This window comes from Heloderma suspectum, chromosome 17 (assembly GCF_057233095.1).
Source record: "Heloderma suspectum isolate Gila_16-S chromosome 17, 16-S_ref, whole genome shotgun sequence".
NCBI classification, from domain to species: Eukaryota; Metazoa; Chordata; class Lepidosauria; order Squamata; family Helodermatidae; genus Heloderma; species Heloderma suspectum.
The window spans coordinates 5,073,216-5,099,015 of record NC_139474.1 but is presented as its reverse complement, the minus strand read 5'-3'; the positions used below and the strand labels follow the sequence as shown (position 1 = coordinate 5,099,015).

At 50.4% G+C, this 25,800-nt stretch overlaps 1 protein-coding gene across 1 annotated transcript in view; it reads left to right on the top strand.

The window, feature by feature from the left end:
* Positions 1 to 747: 747 nt before the first annotated feature.
* NRXN2 (neurexin 2) overlaps positions 748 to 25,800 on the top strand; it is a 426,193-nt gene continuing 401,140 nt past the window's right edge. The window contains exon 1 of the mRNA XM_084824057.1: positions 748 to 1,462. Coding sequence (XP_084680183.1) covers positions 748 to 1,462 — 715 coding nt within the window. The remainder of the gene's footprint in view (positions 1,463 to 25,800) is intronic.

The window sequence follows — 25,800 nt, the reverse complement described above, 5'->3', positions numbered from 1 at the left end:
CCCAGCAACATCTGGAGGGCAACAGGTCTTGCACCCTTCTTCTAGGGGGTGTGATGTGGATGGGTAGGGGACCAGGGCTACGGTTCTCTGGCAAGCAGTGAGAGGCCTGGCGGCTGAGACTGGAGGGGCAGCCGATCGCGTCCTTGTCTGCTGCCATTCAGGGAAAGCTCCAATCACTTCCAAGAACTCAATCTTAAAAATTCGGCACCAATGGCTGACCATTTCTTCTTTTCTCATCCTGCTCCCCTTTCCCCCACCCTCTTCCCAGGCCTGAGCGTTCTGCGATGCGTACTCCGGACTGAGCTCGAAACGGACTTGGACGGGCGGCCGAGCAACGGAGGGAGGCAGCTCATTCTGTGGATCCGGAGGGATCATTGGCCCGTGGGGGTGTCCGGGGGGCCGCCCTCTCTCCGAGAGACATTCTGCTCGCCCAACCAAGCCCTTGCTGGACCAGGATGCTGTGAGCTGCAGTTTCGGGGTCACCTCGGCTGTCGGGGAGGGGGGACGGGGAAACCCGAAGGGCCTCCGCACACCCTGGTCTCGGGACGCGTGGATATCGGCGCCTCCTTGCGCGAGAGCCCCCTCCCCGCATTCGACGACTCCCGCAGGCCGCTTGCCTTGGCGGAGGACGCCTCCGCTCCTCTGGCGCTTGGGCTGTTCTGCTGCTCCTCCTCCCTCCGCTCAGGAACTCCCTCCTGTCTCATGCGGATCTGAGGCGGACCTCGGGGGCAAGCCGGGAGGGCCGCCATGGCGAGGCGGGCGCATCTGCTTCTGCCCTTGGTGCTGCTGGTGGCCTCGACGCTGGGCCCCGGGGCGGGCGGAGCGGCGCTGGAGTTCGGGGGCGCCACGGGCCAGTGGGCCCGCTACGCCCGCTGGGACGCCGGCTCCACGGGGGAGCTGAGCTTCAGCCTCAAGACCAACGTGTCGCGGGCGCTAGTCCTGTACCTGGATGACGGCGGGGACTGCGACTTCTTGGAGCTGCTGATCTTGGAGGGCCGCTTCCGCCTGCGCTTCACCATCTCGTGTGCCGAGCCCGCCAGCCTCCACCTGGAGACCCCCATCAACGACGACCGCTGGCACATGCTCCTCTTGACCCGCAACTACCGGGAGACCATGCTGGTAGTGGATGGCGAGGCCCGCACGGCCGAGGTCAAGTCCAAGCGGCGCGACATGACGGTGGAGAGCGACCTCTTTGTGGGGGGCATCCCGCCGGACGTCCGCCTGTCGGCCCTCACCCTCAGCACCGTCAAGTACGAGATGCCGTTCCGCGGGATGGTGGCCAACCTCAAGGTGGGGGACATGCCCCCCACCCTGCTGGGCAGTCAAGGCATCCGCAGTGACATGGAGTACCTGTGCACCAAGCAGAACCCCTGCGTCAACGGCGGGATCTGCACCGTGGTGAACAGTGAGGTGCAGTGTGACTGCAGCCTCACCGGCTTCCAGGGCAAGTTTTGCAGTGAAGGTAAGAGCTTTTAGTTACATCCGCTCTGGACTGCTGTAACGTGCTCTGCATGGGGTGGCCTTTGAAGACTGTTCAGAGACTTCAGCTGGTCCAGAATGCTGTGGCCAGAGTGTTGACCAGGGCTGGTTAAAGGGAGCATGTGACTCCTGTGTTCCAGCGGAATCACTGGCTACCAGTCTGCATCTGGGCAAAATTCAGAGTGCTGGTTATGACCAATAAAGCCCTGTATGGGTTTGGACCTGGCTATTTGAAAGGCTGCCTTCCCCCATATGGGCCTGCCTGAGTCTTAGGATCTTTGGAAGAGGTGCTTAAGAATCATATCATAGAATAGGAAGCACTGGAGCATTCTAAGGCCTCCTGTGAGGCCTTGGCAAGGCACTTTGCAGATAAAATTGATCAGATTAGGTGTGTTACTCTGCACGCTGTGGATACAGTTAGTGAGCGAGAGGCGGCCTGTGGCAAACCGGTTTTGTGGGATCAGTTCCAGCTTCTTCCTCCTGATGAAGCGGACAAGGTGCTTTCATCGGTACGGCCGACCACCTGCTTACTTGATCCTTGCCCATCTTGGCTCATTATGAGCTGCAGAGAGAGACTGGGTGAGGGGATCAAGGTGGTGGTGAACGCCTCCCTTGAGGAGGGAGTGATGCCATCAGCCGTCAAGGAGGCAGTGATAAGACCGCTCTTAAAGAAGCCCTCCTTGGATCCTCAAGTTCTGAACAACTTTCTCCCAGTCTCAAATCTGCCATTTTGGGGCAAGGTAACTGAGTGGGTGGTGGCGGTGCAGTTGAAGGCACACTTGGAAGAAATTGATTATCTAGACCCATTTCAGTCGGGCTTCAGGCCTGGGCATGGGACAGAAACGGCCTTGGTCGCCTTGGTAGATGATATGAGGAGGGCTCTGGATAGGGGTGAATGCTCAGCTCCTTCCTTGTTCTCCTCGACCTCTCAGCGGCTTTCGATACCGTTGACCACGATATCCTCCTGGACCGCCTGGAGGGGTTGGGCATTGGGGACACCGTATTGCGGTGGTTCCGGTCCTTCCTCTCCGGCAGGTACCAGAGGGTAGCACTGGGAGGGGAGGTTTCGGACCCGTGGCCACTTACTTGTGGGGTGCCACAGGGTTCCATCCTCTCCCCGATGCTATTTAACATCTATGTGAAGCCGCTGGGGGCTATCATCAGGAGGTTTGGGGTGCAGTGTCATCAATATGCGGATGACACACAGCTCTACCTCTCGTTTAAATCTTCACCAAGGTTGGCCGTAGAATCCCTGTCCAAATGTCTGGAGACGGTGAGTGGCTGGATGGGGAGGAATAGGCTGAAGCTGAACCCTGACAAGACCGAGGTACTTTTGGTGGGAGACAAGAGGAGGCTGGGGGATGTTGACCTGGTGTTGAATGGGGAACGGCTACCCTTGAAAGACCAGGTTTGCAGCCTGGGGGTCATTTTGGACTCCCAGCTGTCTATGGAGGCTCAGGTGTCAGCTGTGAGCCGGACAGCGCTGTATCAACTCCATCTGATACGGCGGCTGCGCCCCTTCCTTCCCGACCATCTGCTCCCATCGGTAGTACATGCCCTGGTCTCCTCTCGTTTAGACTACTGTAATGCGCTCTACGTGGGGTTACCCTTGAAGACGGTTCGGAAACTGCAGCTGGTACAGAACGCGGCGGCTCGCCTGATTAAAGGCAGCCGCCGGCGAGATCACATCACTCCAGTGCTGAAGGAATTGCACTGGTTACCAGTTGTTTTCCGGGCCAAATTCAAGGTGCTGGTTTTGACCTTTAAAACCCTATATGGTTCCGGCCCAGCCTGTCTTAAGGAGCGCCTCCAGCAACACCAGACAGGCCGCTTAACAAGATCAGCCTCGGATGGCCTTCTCTCTGTCCCATCAGCCAGGACAGCTAGACTGGTGGGGACGAGGGAGAGGGCCTTTTCTGTGGTGGCCCCCACTCTGTGGAACTCCCTCCCTAGGGAACTCCGTCATGCCCCCTCTTTAATGAGCTTCCGTCGTGCATTAAAAACGTTGTTGTTCAGGCAGGCATTTGGGGTGGGTTAGGGTATTTTAGAAAATGTTTTTATTGTAGAATTTTATTGTTTTAAACTGTTTTTATTGTATGTTGTACATCGCCCAGAGTGGCTAGGTGACCAGCCAGATGGGCGATTAATAAATTTAATAATTAATAAACAAATAAATAAATAAAAATAGTAGGGTTGGAAGGGGCCTACAAGGCTATCGGGTCCAACCTCTGATTGGAGCTTCTCTCAGTTCCGCTCCAATCAGAGACACGTTTGATGGCGACCCAAGACAGAGCCTTCTCAGTGGCTGCTCACAGGCTTTGGAACTCCCTGCCGAGGGAGTCTAGGTTTGCTCCCTCTCTGTCGTCCTTCCACCAGCAGGCAGAGACATTTCATTCAAGCAGTTTGGCGTGTAAGGCGGCTTGTTGGGTTGTTTTATTGTTTGTTTTTTCATTGTGTTTTGAACATCTTTGTTTTATGATTGTTTTAACAAAGCTTGTACTTTTAGATTTTGGTTTTTGTTATTGTTGGCTGCCAGGAGCGCCATTTCCTTGGTAAATAGGCAGGCTGTAAATCAAAACACATCAAATAAAAAAATAAATACATAAATCCACTTGGAGCTGCTGCATCACAGAGGTTAAGAGAGTGAGCTCAGAATTCCTATTCAAATCTCATCCCCTGTTCCCTGTTTTTCATCTGTATAACGTAAGACAGGAACATGCTACCTCTTCCCCGTTCTATACAGCACCTCGCACATTGTGACGGGTATTGCGTACTAGAAGCAGTCATTTCAGTCAGTCCAGCAACTCATGGGCCAGCATCTCATGGGTCAAAGGGCATTTGATCCCCAGCTACATTTTCTTTGTTGTAGGGTCGAATAAGCTTTGTACAGGAATCACCATGTTTGTGGTGAATCGTGGGTGATGGAGGAAGTGGTGATTTTTAAAATTCCATATGTGCTGGGGTCTAACTCTGATTTCTATGATGGGCAAGGAAGGAAGTCTAGCATCCTTAAGTGTTGTCTCTATGACCTTTGGAACCAATATTCACCTCTTTCTCACACACACACACACACACAAATATCTTACTGGCCTGCCTTTGCCCTCTCTCCCTTTTCCAGTGGATTCAGAACTCCTCTTGGTTCCCCCCCTCTTCTTCTCCCATTGCTATAATGGCAAAAGCCATCTCCTCAAGTATTTATCTGGGCTACGTCTCTCCTCAGTGTTCTAGTCCTCACTGTTTTACAGGTGATTCTCCTCCCTGGTCTCCCTTGCACCACTCCTTGGGGGCAAATGATACGTTGCAATCCATGCACACTTTATAATAAGCCCGCTTAACCTGCCTGCTTTTATTTTGTGGATAAAGCAACAATGACCCCCTCCACCCCCCACCCCCCCAGTCTGAAGGATGTCCCTGGTCCGAGCCGAGGCCTCACGCTGTCTCCTTGATGAAAATTGCCTCTCCAAGCTGCGGTTTGAAGGGCTCTCTGTGTGTGGATCAGGATTTGGATCAGGACAGGTTCTGGAGCAAGGGGCTCCATGGTTGCTGTTTCTTCAAAATAAAAGTGGCCACTTTAAGCACCCCTCGTCCCTTTGCTTTGCACATGCTGTCCTGCAGCCCGCTTTCTTCATCTCCGTCTCTGCGCAGGGGGCATTACTTAACAAGTTTCAGGGTGCAGACTTAACAGGCCACAAATCTGCAGAAAATCTGAATATGCTAATTTATATCTATGTTATGAATAGAAATATATTTATATATGGGAGCCAGTGTGGTATAGCGGTTACAGTGTTGGCTTGGGACTGGGGAGTCCTGGGTTCAAGTCCCCACTCGCCTATGAAGCGCATTGGCTGAGTTGGGGCCAGTCACTGACTCTCAGCCTAACCTACCTCCAGGGAAAACGGAGGGGGCCTCCTGACAGAGGAAGGCGCCTACCAGAGAGCCATGGCTACCTCCAACTCAGCGATAGCCTTGCTGAACTTTATATCTGGTACTGCTGTCATTGGGGTGGTGAATCTGCTTTGAGTTTCGGATAAATTAATAATAGTGCCTCTGAGCATGTGCAGAGTGTCTTTCCTTCACTGATGAGTAACCACAGCCTGACTTTCAAGCCACCTCTCTTTCTAGGAACTGAAAAGATGGAGTGAGTGTGATATAGTGGTTAGAGTTTCCGACTAGGATTGGGCAGACGCAAGTTCAAATCCCCACTGGGTCACGACGCTCCTACTGGGTGGCCCTGGGTCAGCCATTCTCTGTCAGCTTAACCTACCTCACAGGGTTGTTGTGAAGATACAACAGATAGCTCCTTTAGATAAAACGGATGGCTCCTTTAGAGTTCTGAGTGGTTCTGACTGAAACCCGGAGTGGATTCACCGCCCCACTGACATCAGAGCCACCAGTCTCCACTGTTGCTTCCTCCACCCCTCCTGAAGCTGGATTTTCTTCCGCAAAGCCTTCGTGGTTGGGATGAGAGAATCAGCAAAGCTCAAGAGGTTCTCTAAGTGCCACCTTGAAGCATGCTTCACCTCATCCCTGTTCCCAAAGGTGAGCTGTGTTTTTGTTGCCGCTCAAACGGGAAACGTGCGCATTTTTTTAAAAGCGCACATCCAAATTTGTACTGCCCCCTGTCGCCCAAAGCATGAGAATGCATAGCTTTCCCCCACCCCGCACATTTTAAAAGCGTGTATTTTCCTGACAAACACTTTCTTTGAATGTGATTGGCAGCTCAGGAATATGTGAACTTTGCCCAAGAAAAGCGCATCCGTGTTTGAGGTTGTGCATGGGCAAGTTGTCATGTCGGACAAACTGTAACTCAGTTCTCGTACAGCCCTGCTTCGCGGACAACCCCGGACTCATCCTTGCTGCCTAGGATTCCCCCGTCCCCATAATTAATGGTTTCTCTCCCCACCTCTTCCCTAGTTTAAAAGGAAAAAAATCAGTACGATGTGGATTGTAAGCAGGGAGCATCCCGCCCCGCCTTCCATGTTCTGTACAGCACCGAGCACGCTGTGAAGAATGTGGCATCGCAGAAGTGGCCGTGATAATCAGTCCAGGCAGAGGAAACAAACATCTCATGGGTCAAAGGGAAGGTGGTCCCCAGCTGCATGCCATTTATCCAGCTATTACTTCTCTGTTTATGGCCGCGTCTGCTGCACTGGCAGGAATCCAGCATGCGCTGCAGGCAGCCAGCACTGGGGAAGCTGGTGTGGGAGGGAGAGGGAGACCCTGGAGGGGGGAAGTCTCTTCCTCCACCCCCCCATCTCGATTCCCCTGCCTCCCTGTGCTGGCACCAGAGGGCCGATCCTGTGATGTGATTTCTTTAAAAGGAGAGAGAGAGAGTTCTTGCTCCTGGAACCCATCCTCACAGGAAGCAAGGCCCTGCGACTTAATATCTGTTGTACTGGGGACAGCCTGTGGTTACTCAGTAGCGAGAGGAGTGCATGCATTCTGCTCATGCTTAGAGGTGATGTTGTTTTTCTTGTTATTGTTTTTCTCCTTCTCCACCTTCCCCTCCTCCTCCACTCCTCCTCTTCCACCATCTTCTCCTCCTCCACCTTCCCATCCTCCTCCTCCTTTCATATCTTCTGGATGCTCTGCTTATTTTGCCTTCTCTACAGGCAGGGCTTTCATGCCCTCCTCCCTGTCACTCTGGCCCTTTTATTTATTATGATTTCTTCCAAGGGTGGAGAACGTCTTTCAGTCTGAGGGCCACATTGCAGTGGTGGGGTGGGGCAAAGGCAAAGGGGTGGGGCCAGAATGCCAAAAACACCACCATATTTTACCCTACAGTTCTGACTGCCAATAAAGGCACTTTAGCCTTTTAGATCAGGGAAAAACGAATATTCTGACCCGCTATACGGCAGCCTCCTACATTCCTATGCACTCTGCAGGCCCATTTCTCCAGACTGCAGCACCTGCACTCAAATTGTGGGGCAGGTGGCAAATGGTGGGCCCTTCCCAGGGCTGGCCCTACCATAGAATCATAGAATCATATTTAGGCAAAGTGAGGCAGTTGCCTCAGGCGGCAGATGCTGGGAGGCAGCAGCAAGGTGTTGGAGGAGAGAGCAGTATGTCAAGCAGTTTGCCCTGCCTAGGCATGTACGGACTTTGTTAAATCGGTTCCGTCTGTGTTTCATGGATTGTCAGGTGTCTTTTGTTACATGGTCCGCTGATGGAATCAGATTTGGGGTGGGGGAATTATGATAATTTTGTTCCACTTATGCTAAGGATGTTGGAGGAATCTGGTTGGGGGGTGGCGCTCAACAAGCTTGTCATCAGCTCAGCGCCCTTGGGCTCCATTCCATCTTCCACCACCAGCTCATTGTGCAGCAATTTGGGCCAGCTTGGAGGAATATCCATAAACTATTTTTTGTGGAAAAACATTTGCACAAATTTTGGCTGTAATGCGCATTAGTGCAACTACCCAGTAGTGCAAGTGTGAATTAGCGCTAATGCACATCAGTGCAAGTATGCATTAGTGCAAGTGTGAATTAGCACTAATGCACACTAGTGAGATCTCCCCAAAAGTAAAAAAAGGGCCACAAGTCCGAGGAATGTGCACGACTCGGAAAAAACCAAGTCCGACCTTGTTTGAGTCTGTTGTGGATTCTTTACATATCCTTAGCTCTACCCCCCCCCCCCAAGCTAGCTTGTTGCTTTCAGATGTGGTGGAGGATGCTTTCCCATCATCAGTGTTGAAGATTCAGCTGCCAATCCAGTACTTTTCATTTATTCATTTATTCAGTTTATGTGTTGCCCTCTAGCCGAACCTCTCAGGGCGATGTACATAATAAAAGTGAAAATAAAACAATGATGAAACACATTAAAAAGTATTGTTTTTAAAAGTGGCGACAGAAATTCAGCTTTTAAAAGAGATAAATAATTGACCAGCTGAAAACATGGAGAGGATGATGTTAAGATGCAGCATTCGATGTATTAAAAATAAAGCAAGCAGCAGTTAAAATACTTCTAGAAGGCCTGGGAGAATAAAAAGGTCTTTGCCTGATGCTGAAAAGTAAGCAGAACAGGTGGCAGGCGAACCTCTCTAGGGAGAGCATCCCACCCTCTGGGGGCCACTACAGAAAAGGCTTGTTCATGAGTAGCCACCCACCAAACTCAGTGTGTGGGGGCACTTGGAATAAGGCCTCAGATGACAATCTCAGGGCATGGGCAGCAACATATGGGAAGAGGCAGTGTTTTAAATACTGAGCAGTATCCAGTTGTGTCATTCCATTAGTGCAAATGATGTCACGTTAGCAGAAACCAGGTTCTGAACTATGAGCAAGGGAAGAATCCAACTAAAGTTACATTTGCGCAAGTAGTTGTGCATAGCTCTTGTGCAGCCCATTGTGCAACCTGTTATTGATTGATTGATTGCATTTATATTCCGCCTTCTTTCCTCCAAGGAACCCAAGGTGTGTACATAATCCTCCTCCTCCCGATGTTATCCTCACAACAACAACCCTGTGAGGTGGGTTGGGCTGAGAGTCTGCGACTGGCCCAAAGACACCCAGTGAGTTTCCATGGCCGAGTGGGGACTAGAACCCGGATCTCCCAACTCCCAGTCCAACACTCTCGCCGCTATAGCACACTGGTTCTGTTGCTCACAGCTATCGTGCAACCGGTCGCGCAAGTGCTTTGCACCCATTGTGCGATCTGTTGAGCAGTTGGTTGCACAACTGCTTGCGCAACTGCTTGTGCAAGCGGGATGGGCACCCGCTTGCGTAACGGAAAGATTCAGCGGAGCTCTGCTACTGCTATTTGAGTTTGCGGAATGACACCATTTGGATACTGCTCAGTGTGGCCGCAAGCCATGAAGGGCTTTGTAGGTTAACAGCAGCACCTTGAATTGGGCCTGGAAACGAGCTGGGAGCCAGTTGGACCGTGTCCATGGATTTAGTCTTCACCTCAGGCCGGAAAATGCCTTGGCCCAGCCCTGCCCCCCTTCCTGTAGTCCTGGGAACCAACTAACTGGCGTCTTGGTTCCTGCCCATTTCCAGGATCGGGGCTGCTAAATACCTATGCACAACTTGTCTTGAACGGTGGCCTGTCCACGCATCATTCCAGCTTGCCCTTCTTTTTTTTCCCTTTTGCCTGGGGCCGCTGGCAACTGTTTTAGGAACTCTGCAGCAATCAGATGCTTTGGGTTTACATAATCCCTCCACGAGCACACCCCTCGTCTCGCACAAGATACCAAATGGGGCTCGTTTACGTCAAGGATACTCTCTCTGGCTGCTTTCTCTCTCTCTCTCTCACACACACACAACACCCACACACAGGCACGCCGGCGGCTGCCTGTTGTCTGGGGAGGTAGGCTGGCAAACAGAAGGTGGTGGCTGGCAACCACACTTGGCTGGTTGCCATGGAGGTGGCTTGGCTGCGGTGCCTCTGTTGGCTCGCCGGCAAGCCGCAGAGGACACTTCTGCTGACTGACCCCTCGGCGGCGAAAGGGGGCTGGGGTGACGGGCGGCCGGTTGCCGTGGAAACGCTGGCCTGGCGAGCAGATGGATTTAGAATAAAATGCATCCGATGCCTTTCGGAGAGTGTGGTTTCTCAGTGATGGAGCAGGAGGGGTGCATGTAGCGGGGCGGGGTGCATTTTGGGAGGCAGGCTGGTGCTGGGTTCAGGTTTCGGAGGGCCCTTGGGCAAGTCACCCTCCATTGGTCCCTCCCTGAGTCAGTCGTCCTTCTCCCGGCCACGGTCCCCAGCTGCTCTTGCTCTTCCTCATCATTGTTACCACTTGCTTGCTTGTTGGGCGGAGACAGCCAGGGAGCAAGGAGGCGGGGGCATCTGCTGCTGCTCCTTCTCGCCACCGACGTTGTCTCAGCCAGAGCAAGAGGCAGGGGAACAAGCAGGTTGCAAAGGCAAAGAGGAGGAGCAACTCCAGGGGATGCTTGTCAGTGGGCCCCTGCTGGGGTGTGGGCCCTTGGCAGCTGCCCAACCATGCTGACCCAGGCAGACAAATGTGCTTGTGGTGTACGTGTGCATGGGAAGATAATCCCGTTTGCTTTTGCGTGTCTGGGTGAGGAAGAAGCTGTTGTTTCTCATGTGCTGGTGGATAATTTCTGGAATGAGAGGTCAACCCAGCGGCGCTGTTTATCTGCGTGTCCTTTTGGGGTTTTTTTTAATTAATCCTGCAGAGTCTCAGATTGTGCATGGAGTTGGTGGTGGTTCTTCTCCCCTGAGGGAAGGCGCTCGGCACATGTTCAGCGAGGCCAGTGCTTTGCCGTGTTCTTGGACCGAACCCTGGCTCCAACTTCGGGCGAGCGATTAATTCCAGCAGGACCCCTGAAGCAAAATGCCGCGCATGGCTTGATAAGGCTCCTGTTTCTTGCTGCCTGGCTAGGACAGTTAAAAGATGGAGTGGAGGGGGAACAGAAAAACACACACAGGGCATCGGAAGCTGCCTTCTACGGAGTCAGACCCTGGGTCCATCTAGCCCAGTATTGTCGACATTTACTGGCAGCAGCGGCTCTCCAGGGTTTCAGGCAGGAGTTTTCCCAGCCCTGCCTGGAGATGCCGGAGATCAAACCCGGGACCTTCTGCATGCAAAGCAAGGGCTCTGCCACTGAGCTAATGGACCATCCCAGACACACACACAAAGTCTGGGGTATCTAAGGCAGGGGTGGACTGAAGGTACATCACTAGATGTCTTGGACTTTACTTATCTATTTTATTCATTTGTTGCATTTATATCCCACCTTTTTTCCTCTTGCAAGGAACCCAAGGCGGCTGACATGATCCTCTTCCTCTCTGTTTTATCCTCACAACAACAACCCTGTGAGGTAGGTTGGGCTGAGAGTCTGTGACTGGCCAAAGTCACCCAGCGAGCTACCATGGCCAAGTGGGGACTAGAACCCGGATGTCCTGGCTCCCAGTCCAACACTCTCGCCACTACACCATGCTGGCTCTCTGACTTTGACTCCCAGAAGCCCTTGCCAGCATTCCCAATGGTCAGAAGCGCTGGGGGTTGAAGTCCAGAATGTATGGAGGTCTACTTTCTGCTGCCTCCTCATGCACGGAGCTTCTCATACACTTCCAGTATTATGGAAGTCCTTCTTGCGCCCAAGCACCAAAGGTTTTATGCCCAGGGAGACTTGTCTGACTTCCTCTCTCTCTCTCCTGTTTTGAGGCGAGCAGTTAAAAACGGTTCTGTTTAAGACAGGCATTTGATCAGGGCACTCTTTGAAGTAATCTGAAATGGTTCTGGTTGTGCATTTTTTTTTTCCTGATATAATATTGCTGCTATTTTCTGCAGGGTTTTTTTTTTTTTTTTACTGTTTTATTGGCAAGTGTGTGCCTGTGCTTTAAAGCTACTTTGTTTGATTGTTCCATTTTAAATAACGGTCGCTCGCCACCGTGAAGGCCCCACAAGGGACGGACAAGGGGGGTAGAAATATTTTAATAGAAATAAAACAAGATTTTGCAGTTCCCAGACAGGTGGCAGAAATGGGAAGTTTATGGAACCCCTGGCAGGACACCATGCATAGCTCAGGGCTCGTGTTTGGCTTGGCAGCGCGTGGCTTGTACAGTCTTTTAGAAATGCTCAGGGAAGGAGAACCCGTAAGGTGACAACCCTACTACTCATAACTTTCAGCTTTCTGGAACCAGAACCTAAAGCTGCAGTTTTGTTTCTACAATCCATTTATTTGTATTTCTTTTTTATTACATTTATATCCTGACATTTTTTCTCCAAGGAGCTCAAGGCGGCGTACATGATCCTCTTCCTCTACGTTTTATCCTCGCAACAACCCTGTGAGGTAGTTGAAACAGAGTCAGCGACTGGCCCAAAGCCACCTAGTGAGTTTCGTGGCTGAGTGGGGACTAAGAACCTGGATCTCCCGAGTCCCAGTCCAACACTCTAACCACTACACCACACTTCCTCTTATCCTCCATCAATTAGACAAATACATGGAGGAGGAGGCTGTCAGTGGCTCCTAGTCCTGATGGCGATGTGTTCCCTCCAGTCCCAGAGGCAGTGAGCCTGTGTTCTCCAGTTGCTGGGGAACATGGGCAGGAGGGTGCTGTGGCACTCCTGTCCTGCTTGTGGGTTTCCCAGGGCAGCTGGTTGGCCACTGTGTGAACAGAATGCTGGACTAGACGGACCCTTGGCTCGATCCAGCAGGGATCTTCTGATGTTTGTATGGGACTAGGCCAGGAAGTCACCTCCAGATCTGGAAGGTGGGGATATGTTTATATTTGAATTCTGTCCGCCAATTCGCACATGAATTGAGCATGTGAACAGCTAGCTACTGGATCTTCCTCCTCCCCCGCCCCATGGGAGGAGGGATTAAGATGGAAGGTGGGATTCCAGCCCATATTGTGATTGTAGGAATGGGAAAGGGGTGGTATTGTTGCAGGCCGACTCATATTCCATGTTAAAAAGGGAATTTGATCCCCTGTGTGGCATGTGCAAGCTTCCAATGGCCCACCTCTGAACATCAGACCCTCTAAGAAGGGCCATAGCTCCATGGCGCAGTGCATACATTGCATGCCAAAGATTCTAAGCGCAGTTTCCAGGTAAGGCTGGGAAAACCACTTCTCTGCTTGCATCCCTGGAGAGCCACTCTCGGTTGGTGTACACCGGGGTGGGGAACCTCTTACAGCCCAAGCTGAGTTTTTGTGAAGCTCTCGGGGGCCACGTTCCACTGACAGCTGGGGGTGAAGGCAAAAAGGGCCGGGCCAAAAGACGAAAAATTCTAGCGTATTTTAGCTGAAAGTTATTACTGCCACTAGATAAGCTCTAGGACAGACATTTCAACAACAACTTCTTCTTCTTCCTCCTCCTCCTCCTCCTCCTCCTCTCATTTCTGTATCACCCAATAGTGAAGCTCCCTGGGCGGTTCACAAAAACTAAATCTACTAAGCACAGCATAAAACAATACATAATATGAAAGCTTAAAATCACAAAATGACAGTACAACCAGAATAAAACCTAGCAGCAATGCAGAGATTTAAAATACAGATTCACCAGAGCTAAAAGACTTGGAAGCTAAAATGCTAAAATACTGGGAGAATCAAAAGGGCTTCACCTGGCGCTGGAAGGTCTACAAAGTAGGTGCCCAATTTTTAGGATTGGGAAAAAGCTGCAGAAAAACTGGGAAACCACCAAAAGATAGTCGGTCAGGGGAAGGGGGCGTGGCTATGTGGGGAACTTCGGAGGGCCGGATTTGGCCCACAGGCCTGAGGTTCCACACCCCTGGGGCAGAAAATCCATGACTAGTGTTCTGAAATAAGTAGCACTTCTGCGGAGTGGTGGACGATCTTCCACTTCTATAAACTATATTGCAACAAGTTCAGGCACTGAAATAGGACCACCACCCACCTCCCAGCATCCTTCAGAAGGCTATTTCAAGTTTCTTCCTGATGTTTGAACGACTTTTTCAATCTGGGTTTGATTGGAGCCAGGACTCAGTCCTGCCCCAATGCCTGATTTCAATAGGCTTTGACGAGGAATGTGCAAACTTAATAATTGTTCTCATAAGCATGTGCAGAGTGTCTTCCCTTCACTGCTGAGTAAGCACAGCCAGCTTGAAACCTGGTAGCTCCCTTTCTAGGAATTTAAAACATCAAGGCAGGGTGGTGCAGTGGTTAGAGCAAGCTTTCCTCAACCTGGTGCTCTTCAGAGGTGTTGGACTGCAACTCCCATAATTCCCAACCAGCATGCTGGTTGGGAATTATGGGAGTTGCAGTCCAACACCTCTGAAGAGCACCAGGTTGGGGAAAACTGGATTAAACCATTGAAGTAGGACGAGGGAGACTCAAATTCGAATCCCCAGCTGGCCATGAAGCTTGCACTGGGTGACCATTGGCTGTTCCTTCCATCTCAGCCTAACCTCCCTCACAGGGTCATTGCGAGGATAAAATGTGCGTATGTGAGTGTGTGTGCGAACCATGTATGCTGCTTTCAGCTCCTTCGAAGAAAGGCAAGATTCACATGCAAGGAATAGAATGGTGCCCTTTGTACTGCTACTGAAGTATCTTAAGTGAATTGTTTTTTCCTGTCCTGGGTTCCATCACTTCTCTCCCCCATTTTTAGCATCTGCCTGCATTTTTGTTGATTGCTCCTTTCATTGCTTTGCCCCCCCCCCCCCCGTGTGTGTGTGTGTGTGTGTGTGTGTATGTTTCTGCTGAGGACATTTCACAAGGTTTTGTTTTTATTTGGGCATGCTCTCCCTTTCCCTGCCTACTCCCGTTAGTGGCACTCCCTGTGATGGGTGCCGATTCATTTTTTTTGTGCTGAGTTGCTTCCCTTGTCCGGCCCAGCCAGCTTTGGCGTTCTCTGCAAGGACAGCCCAAGGTCAACTGCCGAGTATGCTGCCAAAAGATGCAAGGTGCACACGGGCTATGCGCATCGAGCCCTCTCTTCCCCGCCGTGGAGAATCTCCGGGAGCATGGCTCCGGTCCCTTGTGCATTGTTCCAGGTGACACATAGAGGACTCCCCTGGCCTGTGCCTAAAACCACTGGAGGAGGAGGGAGGAGGGCCAGAGGAGGCAGAAGAAGAAGGCATTTATCCGGAGAAGGAGGGACGGAGAAGGCAGAGAGTAAGGCCACTCAGAAAGGGGAATACCGCAACAGCGCCACACATTCAACCTGGGCTTTGCACACACATGTACATAGGGAGCTGCCATAGGCTAAAGACATAAGGACATCAGTTGGCTCACCAGCCTCGATTACGCCAATGCACTCGTGGCTGCTGTTGAAACCTGGGCATCCAGGTTCAGGCTTGAATCCAGGAGTACACCCAAGCTGCGAAGCCGAGTCTTCCAGGGGAGTGTAACCCCACCCAGCACGGTTGAATTGATATGTTCTTAAGGTAGGGGAGAATGCTAGCAGATGGTACAATCTTGTATGATCCATGCGCCCAGTCACGGAACGGAGGAGACTAGAGTCTGGAGCCCTCTGCGCTTATGCGCAGCAGGGGGTCAGCTGCGCTAAAGAGGAGACCCATTGATCCCCTGAGAGCATGTGCGTGCCCTGTGTTGAGAAAACCCCTGCTCTGTGGCCTGAATAGATTCACGCGCATTCGGCACATCTGCACACATTTCTGTGTTTTGCTTGGCTAGCTTGAGAGAGTGGGCGTGGGGGGCCAGGGGTCATTCCTCCCCGATCCTGCACTCAGCCTCACTTTGAAATCACGAGGCACTGCATAAGAACATAAGGAGAGCCCTGCTGGATCAGACCGAGGGCCCATTTCGCCCAGCATTCTGCTCACACAGTGGCCAACCAGATGCCCCAAAGGGAAGCCCGGAAGCAGGACAGGCGTGCAAGAGCATCCCCTGACTTGTGTGCATAGCAACTGAGGCACGTAGGCAGACCGCCTGCGATACTGGAGGTAGCATATCACCTCAGGACTAGCAGCCACTGATACCCTCCTCCTCTAGGAATTCGTCGAATCCCCCTCCAGAGCTGTCAGAAGCGGTGGCCTTCACCACGTCTTGTGGTAGCGAATTCCATAGCTGAACTATGCGCTGTGTGAAGAAGTTCTTCCTTTTATCTGTCCTGAATGTCCCTCCTGTTAACTTCATGGGCTGAACCCACTGGGTTCTGGTATTATGAGGGAGGGGGAAAAATACAGCGTCAGATCCACTGAGTTTAGTCTTGTCTACATCACTTGTACAGCCCTGTGGGCTACATGCAGCACTGGGTGGGCTGCCAAGGGCCATGCATGTGCACCCAACCAAACCTAATGACACACATGTGCATACATTCAAGCTGGGATGCGGTGTGTGTGTTAAGTCTTATTTTATTTATTTATTGATGTTTATTTATTTCTTACATTTATATCTCACCTTGTAGAACTTAAGGGGCTACATGCGATTCCCAGGGGGTCTCCCCTCCAAGCACTGACCAGACCCAGAGCTGCTTAGCTTCAGCAAGGTGTCTTCCTCCCTCCTGTGCCTTCAGACTATGCCCTGAAGTCTTCCTCCAATCCCAGCATTCCTGCTCAGGATCAGGGAGAGGCTTTAACTTCTAAGCTTGCTGAGGGCAAGGTTAAAGCCAGCCATGACCGAAATTGGTGCTTTAATACATCAGTGCTGTGGTTGCAAATTATTGATGGTTTAAAAACAACAAAAAAGACTGATTGGAGTTCAAGGGATTTCTTTTTAAATGGCTGATCAGGTGAATTGGATCATTTCCTTTCTCTCCCCCCACCTGATCCCAATGTGGCTACGTCACACCCACTGGTGTGGATGGCACCGAGACGGTTGTGCACACAGAAGAGGTGCAACACCCCCAATAGTTCGGAAACTCAATGGCAATTTCCGCTTGTAGCTGAAGGTGGAGGCTTTGTTTTTGGAGGGGTGGTGAATCCACTCCGGGTTTCAGTCAGAACCAGCCAGAACTCTAAAGGAGCTACCCAAGGTGCTGAACCCATAGGGCAAAACCCGCCCCACAGAGAGAAGGAGAACCTCATTGGGGTTCCAAGCCGGGCCTCCCAATATCTTGTCGCTAATTATGGCTGCCCGGATGCCCCTGCCGGGATGAAGGGGCGGATGCACGCTGAGGAATGCCCCCACTGGATATCTGTGCAAGGCCCTCTCCTTGCCCAGCACCCACCTGAGCCTCTGGCCTGGCCGCTCTCCAAGGTCCTGATGCAAGGCGGCAACCCACTTTCTGCCTGTGGGTGCGGGGGGATTTGCACAGATGGCGAAAGCTCTGAGTTTTCGGATAATTACTACAATGTTGCTTGTTGTGTTGAGCTCATCATTTCCTAGTAATTGCATTAATTATTTGGGTTTTATTTTGTCACCAGTGTGATGGGCATGCTTTCTTCATCCCCTCCTCCGCCATTCCCCCAACTTGAGCTTCCTTTTGTTGGCGTTCGAATCCTTTCTCCTCCGCACAAGAGATGACAGCGTTGGGAATTGTAGAGGAGGCCTGGGACAGAAAGAGGACCTTTCCATAAAAGTTGAACCTGGGCTAAATTAGGCTACCTGTCTGAACCTTCAAAGAGCCTCAGGTACTAGCTGGTACTGTGCTGTACATAGCCTGTGCATATGCTATGCAGAGCCCCGGCTTTGCATGCAGCAGGTCCTAGGCTTGATCCCCGGCACTTCCAGGTAGGGCTGGAAAAAAAAAAATCCTGCCTGAAACTAGGGATGTATGGCCTGTGTGAAATCCATTCCTTCTGTGTTTCACAGATTGTCAGGTGCCTTTTGTTCCATCGTCTGCCCATCAACGGATTTGTATTGTTTTGTTTCTGAATTTGCGCAACTTTGCACATGCAAAAATGCACAACTTCCCCCCAAATGTGCATTTTCATGCTTAAGCCTATGGGGGAAATGTACATTTTTGGCCGTTTTTTAAAATTCTGTGTATTTTTCTATGACTGAATTTGCACAAAATTTGGGAATTATGCTCGCGTTGGAGTTTGGGGTTGCGAATGTGGCACTTCTGAATGACTTCTGAACCTAAATGATATTCTTGTAACGTCCCTAGGAGTAAATCCCTTTGAACTCAATGGGACTTACCTCTGAGTATACATGCATAAGATTGTGCTGTTAGTCTCTTTCCAATGGCTCTGTGCCTAAAGCTGTTTCTGAGTTCCCAAAATGTTAAGCTCTTGGTCTATTTTTATTTTAATTTTATTTATGATATTTATATATAACACCCAATAATCGTGTTCTCTGGGCAGCTCACAAAGAAAGCATGAAATATTAAAGAATACAATAATAAACCAAAATAACCAAAACCAACAAATTGCGGTGTAATTGTTCTCTGGTAGCAGAGAAAATAAAACGAAATTACACAGCATCAGTAAAACAAAAATATCATGACAGGAACCCTGGCCTCCGTTCTCCGTGCTCTGGTAATGTCCAGGTTAGATTAATGTAATGTTTAATACATGGGGCTGCCTTTTGAAGGTGGTTCAGAAACTGTAATAGGTCCAAAAGACAGCTGCTTGATTGCGAATGGGGGCCGGGCCTTATGATCATATCATGACGGTGCTTTGCCAGCTGTGTCAGCTTCTGTGTTGTTTCCAGGCCCAAGTCGACCTGTTGTTTTTGACTGTTAAGATCCATCCTAGCTTGGGACCAGGGTATCTGAAGAACTGCCTCGCTCCACATGTACCTGTCCATACTCTTAAGGCCAGGGCTTTGCTAGGCCTGGGTCCATGGGGCCCGGCCTGGGTCCATGGGGCCCAGCCTGGCTCTGTTTCCCCTGGGCCCCAGCTCTGTTTCCTCTGTGCCCCAACTCTGTTTCCCCTGGGCCCCGGCTCTGTTTCCCCTGCGCCCCAGATCTCTTTCCCAGGGGCCTGGATCTATTCCACTGAGCCCTGAGTGTCCATTGGTGCCAATGGAAGTTTTTTTGCTTAACTTAATTGCCATGCGGGGGCAATTTTGAAGAGGGATTGCAGCTGGGCAGGGAAGGGTTAGCTCTCCCCTTCCTACGTGCTGTGAACCCCCACCCCAAATCTTCCCCTGCATGGCAATTAAGCTTAGAAGAATTTTTTTTTCCATTGGTTTAGAACACCATTGGGACAGGGTGCAAATTAATTAAAGAATGGATTTTATTTGAGATGATTTTGGTGTGAGATTAATGAACTGGCTTTGCCTCTTGTGCAATTTAAATCCATCATCGTAATTATTTCTAAATCTGGATATATAGGTACAAATTAGCACACACAGTTTTTATGCAGGTGGAGTCCCACAGGCCTGCCCCCCACCCGAAACTTTTCAATCCCTAGCAATGCCCCTGCAACCTGGCAGGCTCCAGATGTGTTGGACTGCAACTTTCATCATCCTCAGTCAGCATGCTATCTGGGGATGATGGGAGTTGTAGTCCAACACATCAACGGTTGCCAGAGTGACCCTTCCAGGGATTCCTCCATCATTTGAAGTGCAGCGGATGGTTACCGCTGGGAAGAGAGCTTTCTCAGTGACAGTTGTGCAATGCTCTCCCTAGGGAATCTCACCTGGCACCTACTCTGATGTCTCTCCAGCACTGGGCAAAGGACTTTTCATATTCCCAGGCCCTGAAACCAAAATGCTTTTATCACTGTGAGGTTTTTCTGCTGCACTCCTTTTTTTTCTTCTCCATTTTAGGACCTGCTGCTTTTAGGCCGTACTGTCTGCATATGTTTAAATGGTTTTCCTCTTGTACTTTGATTTAATACTGTAAGCTGCCCAGGGAATCTATTTGAAGGTCTGGAAATAAGTCCCCATAATAAACAAACACGGAAAGTAAGTGCATCATGGGGGAGGAAGCTGCAGCTCAGTACCAGAGCACTGGCTCTGCATGCAGAAAGTTTCAGGCTTGATCCCCAATGTCTCCAGACAGGGCTGGGGAAGACCCCTGTCTGAGACTTTGGACTGACACTGCTGGTCAGTGCAGACAAAACTGAGTTAGGTAGAGCGGTAGTTTAATGCAGCTTCCTATGCTTTCAGCTAGGGAAGATAGTTCAGTGGGACAGCACCTCATTTGCATGCAGAAGGTACTTAGTAGGGATGTCGGAGAAATCTGCAAGGGAATCAGATCAGTTTGGATTTCTACGAATCCAACCCACGGATTCCAGAGTGGACCGGCTTTTCCTGAGTCACATGGATTCTGCAGACTTATGGACCTTTTTGTCTTTCTTTCCAGAATTTTACACTGATTTAGTTGTAGAAAAGTACGTAATTTTTTTTAAAAAAAAGTTGGCCAAAAAATGCATATTTCCCCCATAGGCTAAAGCATGAAAATGCACATGGGGGGGGGATTTGCGCATTTTCGCAAGTGTGAATTTGCATGAGTGTGAATTTGTACAAATTCTGGAAATTGGGGAAAAACTGATTTTGCCAATGAGCAGATGATGGAATGAAAGGTACCTGATAATCCACTGCCTGGGCCAGAGCGAGAGGCAGGTGAACAAGCCGGTTGCAATGGGGAAGAGGAGGAGCAACTCCAGGGGGATTTTGCCAGCAGGCCCCTGCTGGGCTGTGGGCCCTCGGCAGCTGCCCGCCCATGCTGACCCTTGACGCTGGCCTTGTTTCTTATGCTCATTTGTGTGACATTCCACCCAGAATCTGGAGGCATGCGGGTCGCTTCGATAACAAGGCAGCAAAACCAAACCTCGTCTATTGGAATAAATCAGCCACTGAAGTGAAAGTATTGGCTTAAAAAAAAAAAGAATCCACCCCCGCTCCCAACAGTGCTATATAACCGCATTCCACAAATTCAGCTTCAAGGGTGTGTTTTGGAGGAGGGCTCCTTCTTTCAGATAATGGGGCTTTAGAAACGTTTGCTTCACAGTGAAGGCAATTGGGGAGGATGTGGCAGAGGGTTCTAGCATAGAATCCTAGCACTGCAGTGGGTCTTCCAGGCCATCTAATCCAACCTCCAGGCAGGAAATCCAGCAAGGGAGAGACCCCCACCCTAGGTAATTGGTTCCAGTGCCAACTTGTCCCTCCCATTGAGTCATCTTCCCCAGAGTCATGAGAGAGGTGTACAAAATTATGCCTTTAGGAAAAACTATATATTTTTCTCCCTCACTCATAATACTAGAACCCAGCTGGGTCATCCCATGAAGCTGATGGGAGGGAGATTCAGGACAGAGAGAAGGAAGTGCTTCTTTGCACAGCGCAGAGTCAAACTATGGAATTTGCTACCACAAGACGTAGTGATGGCCACCAGTTTGGATGGCTTTAAAAGAGGGTTGGACAAATTCCTGGAGGAGAAGGCTACCAATGGCTACTGGTCCTGATGGCTCTGTGCTACCTCCAGTATCAGAGCCAGGGTGCCTATGTACACCAGTTGCAGGGGAACATGGGTGGGAGGGTGCTGTCGCACTCATGTCCTGCTTGTGGGTGTCCCGTGGGCTGGGCAGCTGGTCGGCCACTGTGTGAACGGAATGCTGGACTAGATGGACCCTGGGTTGTTCAGGGCTGTTCTGATGTTCTTAATGTTCAACTGAAATCTACCTTCTCGCAACTTAAGCCCATTAGGTTTTGTCCAGCCCTCCGGGGCAGCAGCAAACAAGTGTCCTTTCTGGTGTGTCAGCCTTTCAGGTATTGGAAGAGAGTTACCATGTGTTCTCCATCCCCAGCCCTCTCCCAGCCTTCTTTTCTCCAGGCTCAACATACAAACTTCCTTCCTCATAGGACTTGTTTTCCATGGGGCAGATTTGCAAATGGTTCCAAATGAGCTTCATAATAAGGATTTAAAATATGAGTAATGTTGGCCTGGAAGCACAAACCAATAAATCAAATGGATGGAGTCATTAATCACCAACTGGAAAGGCGAATTGAAAATGTCCCTGGGTGGGTCTCTGGCTGATCATGTCTCTGCTCAGAGGATCCCTCTGTACCTTGCCGTGCTTCAGTTCTTAGGAAGAGCAGATGGCTTGCTGTGGTTAGGTAGGGATGAAAGGGAGGCACTCTGTACATGCTCAACAGTGCTCTCTTCATGAGTGCTTCATGGTCGGCAAGCCAGCTTTTGGGTTTCTACAACCTCCTGAAACCTTGGGGAGAAGCGGCCGGGGGATGGACTAGTCTCTCTGTCAGCCTTCCCCAAACTGGTGTCCTCCATTCTGAGTGGGTCATGCTGGGAGTTGTAGTCCAACACATGTTGGGAAAGGCTACGCTGTGTTCACAGAAGAGGCTGCACAGATTTGTGAAGTCCCTTAGCCAACACTTACCAAGCAGCTGTGTCTAAAAGGCAGTTAAGTACAATAAAAATAAAGAAATTACTGCAAATAAATCAGTCAGCAGTGGGACCCTCCTACTAGTGGACTTTGGGAGTTTCCCAGCAATGCCAGTCTCCTGCTTGTCAGGCTTAGATTTGAGGATGGGGCATTTCCAATAGCAGTTGGAAATGTAGATTTGTGTATGGGGAATGCAGGTTTCACTGATGGACACTGGTGTGGTGGTAAATTTGGAAGTGCAGGCCCCCATCATGACAGTCCCCAGAGCCATGCCCTCAAGGGCATCCAAAACTCAGGATGCTGTGTCGATCCATATCATGAAGTGCCATTTGTTGGTAAAAACCTGGGGTTCAAATAAAATAAATAATAAACAAGCCAGTTGTGGCAAATTCATCTCCACTAGGAGGAGGAGATCTTTGGTCAAGCTGATGGGTCTGAACTGCCCATTCAAGACCAAGCCGCCCCAAAACACTTTGCATTGCAAGAAGGAACAATATCTTGTCACTGAGAAAATTTATTTCCCTCCCCAGCGACTCTTGAGGATTGCAGCTAAGCTCAGAGGGAAATAAAGTCTGAGGGGGGTGGCAGATGATGTCAGCATCCCTGCTAATAAAAAAGCACTGGGGCTGGCTGCCGTGAACCCTGCCTACACGATGACGCTGCTGACGTAATCACTTAACAACAAAGAGAGGCTTTCCTAAAGCCACCTGGTACGATCATGGCAGATTTGAACTTGGGACTTCCTGATTTATCGCTCAGTCTCTTTGCTGCTACATTATACTAGCTCCCAATATATTCTAGTGCTGTGCAGAAAATTTCTCCCACATTTTTTCCAACCATTCTCATTCAGTTTGATAGAAAAATTTTTACGAAAAGAAATTCAAAGGCGGAGAAAGTTTGGAGAAATTCTCACGGGTTGAGTTTGGGGTTCTTGGATTTACCTTACTTATAAGGTGGCTGAGAAGTGTGCGCGAGTGTCCTGTCTGTCATCTCTGTGGCAGCCTGTAGCCTCCTTGGCTTCCCACGCTTCAGTTAAAGCTGCCATGAGGAAGACATCGTGAGGAAATCCCTTCCAAGGGGCTTTTTCAGTTCAGGAAGTGCAGGTGGTATGGGAGGGTGCAGAGCAAAGGAAAGATGTGGAACAGAGAGAGAAAACGCGCACAGCCCCCTCAGCCCCCTCGCAGTTATTAGCTCAAAAATACCAGCAAAAACGTTCAAAAATCTGCCTCAGCAAACTGGAAGCCTCAACACAGTTCATGCTGTTGCCACTTGCAGGAGCAGTGCAACAAACCAAAAAAAAACCCTGAGGGAAAAAGAAAGGACCTGTGCTGCAACCCCTGCCAATAGTGAGCCCTATCTGTGAGAAACTCTTGGAGAATTTTTCCTCCCCTAGGAGAAATTTGGCGAGATTGTCCCCCTAACTTCTCTGCCCACAAATAGGCTGGAGAATTTTGAGAGGCCCTTTGTGCACAGCTCTAATATACTCTATGCTATGTGCCAGCGTTGAACTTGGTTCTCCGAGTGTGAGTCCCTGTGTGGTCAAACAGTACAATCAATGCGCAAGAGGGAGGTATCAGCAGACTTGGGGGGAACTGCAAAGTTTGCACAAGTACAAAACACTGTAGGGCAGGGGTGCAGAACGTCAGGCCCGGAGGGCCAATCGGGGGTCCCAGTCTCCCCCCCTGGTTCTCCAGATGGCCCCACACCCTTTCTCCCAACTCCTGATAGTTTGCTGGTTTCCCAGGACTTGTGCAGTTTTCCCCCATTCTAAAAGCTTGAAATACCTCTCCTAAAAATTCATTACGGGCAGGAAGAGCTTTAAGCTACAGTATGCAGGTATTTTTGGTATCTTGGCTCTACCCCCTTTTGCCTTAAGCTCTGCCCACCACCAGAATGCGGCCCTCAAGAGTTTCTCTGAAAAGAATGCGGCCCATGGGCTGAAAGAAGTTCAACACCACTAGTTTAGGGTGGGGTAAACCCCCCGAACGAAACTTTGCAATTTTCTTGATGCCTCCCCCAACCCCCTGAAGTTACTTTGGGCACAATTCTAAGTAGATAGGCGGCCGCCTCTGACCTCAGCGACTGCCTATCGAAAGCAAGGCAGGAGAGGCACGGGGCGGGGGGATACTTCAGAATACTCCTTCTGGATTACCGCCCCTTTGCCTCCCGTAAAGTTTGTTTGTTTGTTGAGCAGACGCCTCCGGGTGGACTGACATTTTCTCTCTTTGTCTTTCTCCCCCCCCTTGCCTTCCTTGCTGCGTCCCTGCAGAAGAACTCACGATGGAAGGTGAGTACCACTTTACTTGCTTTCCTGATACGAGTGCTGTGATGCAGGTGGGCAGGACAAGGGTGGGGTCCGAGGAGGGGAGGGGCTTGCTCGATTATGTGTTGTGCAGAAGGTTGCTGTGAGTTCCAGAGGCTTGTCTCACGGAACAGGGTGTGTCTCTGTGTCCCACTTAGAGTCTGATCCGTGCTCCACTGAACGTAAAGGGCATTATTCTCTTGATAATGGATAGTTTGGGTGGGTGGAAACTACGGATCCTTTTCTTTTTGTTCATAGTATTTGGGAGGGGTTACCTTGTTTGGGCATCTGATGCTTTGGTGTTGGGGGGTATCCTCATGAAGATTAGAAGGAGGTGTGCACAGCATTATTGGGATGGGCAGGGTGTGTTTCTCCTGGGACTTTCTGAGTTGACATTTTCTATTTTCTTAGGCTACATAAGCACTAGTCCGGCATTTCCCTTTATTGGAAGTCACACGGGCACGTTACAGATTTATTCCTTTCTCTCTTCCCGTGGGTGGGGTGAGCAGAGGGGAATGTGCTAAACTTCCAGAAAAAAATGTGCCCCTGCCCCGATACTATTCCCAGTCTTTCCCACTGTGTGCTAAGAAACGAAACTGGGAGCACGGCAGCTGAATTAGATATCGCTGTTTTGGTTGTGCATTGCGTGTCTGTTGCCTTTTCAAAAAGCAGGGGTGGGGAAGTTCTTTTGGGTTGAGGGTTGGATGACTCCTCACCAGCCCTCCACAGGCTGGGCGGTGTCATGTGGTGGGGGCATGCCCCCTGGCACCATTCAGTCCTCAGCCATGCTGCTGTTGTGCTTCCCCAGCTACGAAAAGCCCGCATGTATTGAAGCTGCCTCGACCATCGGGGAGGACGTGGGGTAGGCAAAACCTTCAGTGCACCACTCGCCCTCCCAGTTGGGAAGGCAACTGTTGCACTTAGGGGAACTCCTCCTGTTATCTCCAATCACTGATTGGAGATAACCACAGGGATTCCTGTTCCTGCTAGCCTCCAGGATGTGGGGGGCTTGGGTGGGAGCTGGATGGGGCCATGGGCTGGATGGGAAACCTCTGGGGCCATATTAGGCCTGTGAGCCTGGAGTCTCCCCATCCCTGTCATAAAGTAAAGAACCCCCTGCCCTGCTATAACGCACGGTGAGAACATGTAACTGAAACAACTGCATATTGCATCCTCATCTATGCTGCCTCCATTGAGCTCACCTTCCAGTATTGTTTCCCCTGTATGACATTTTAGACTGTAGGCTCCTCAGGGTAGGGATCTGTCCTCTTGTACCCTGCAGCGAGCAAGCAAATTAATGAATTAACAAGTAGTGGTATTAATAAAATTAGAATAGAGCCCAGAGGTTGTGGGTGGGGCTGGCTTTTAAACTGCAGAAGTGCGCCCCAGCTGCCCCAG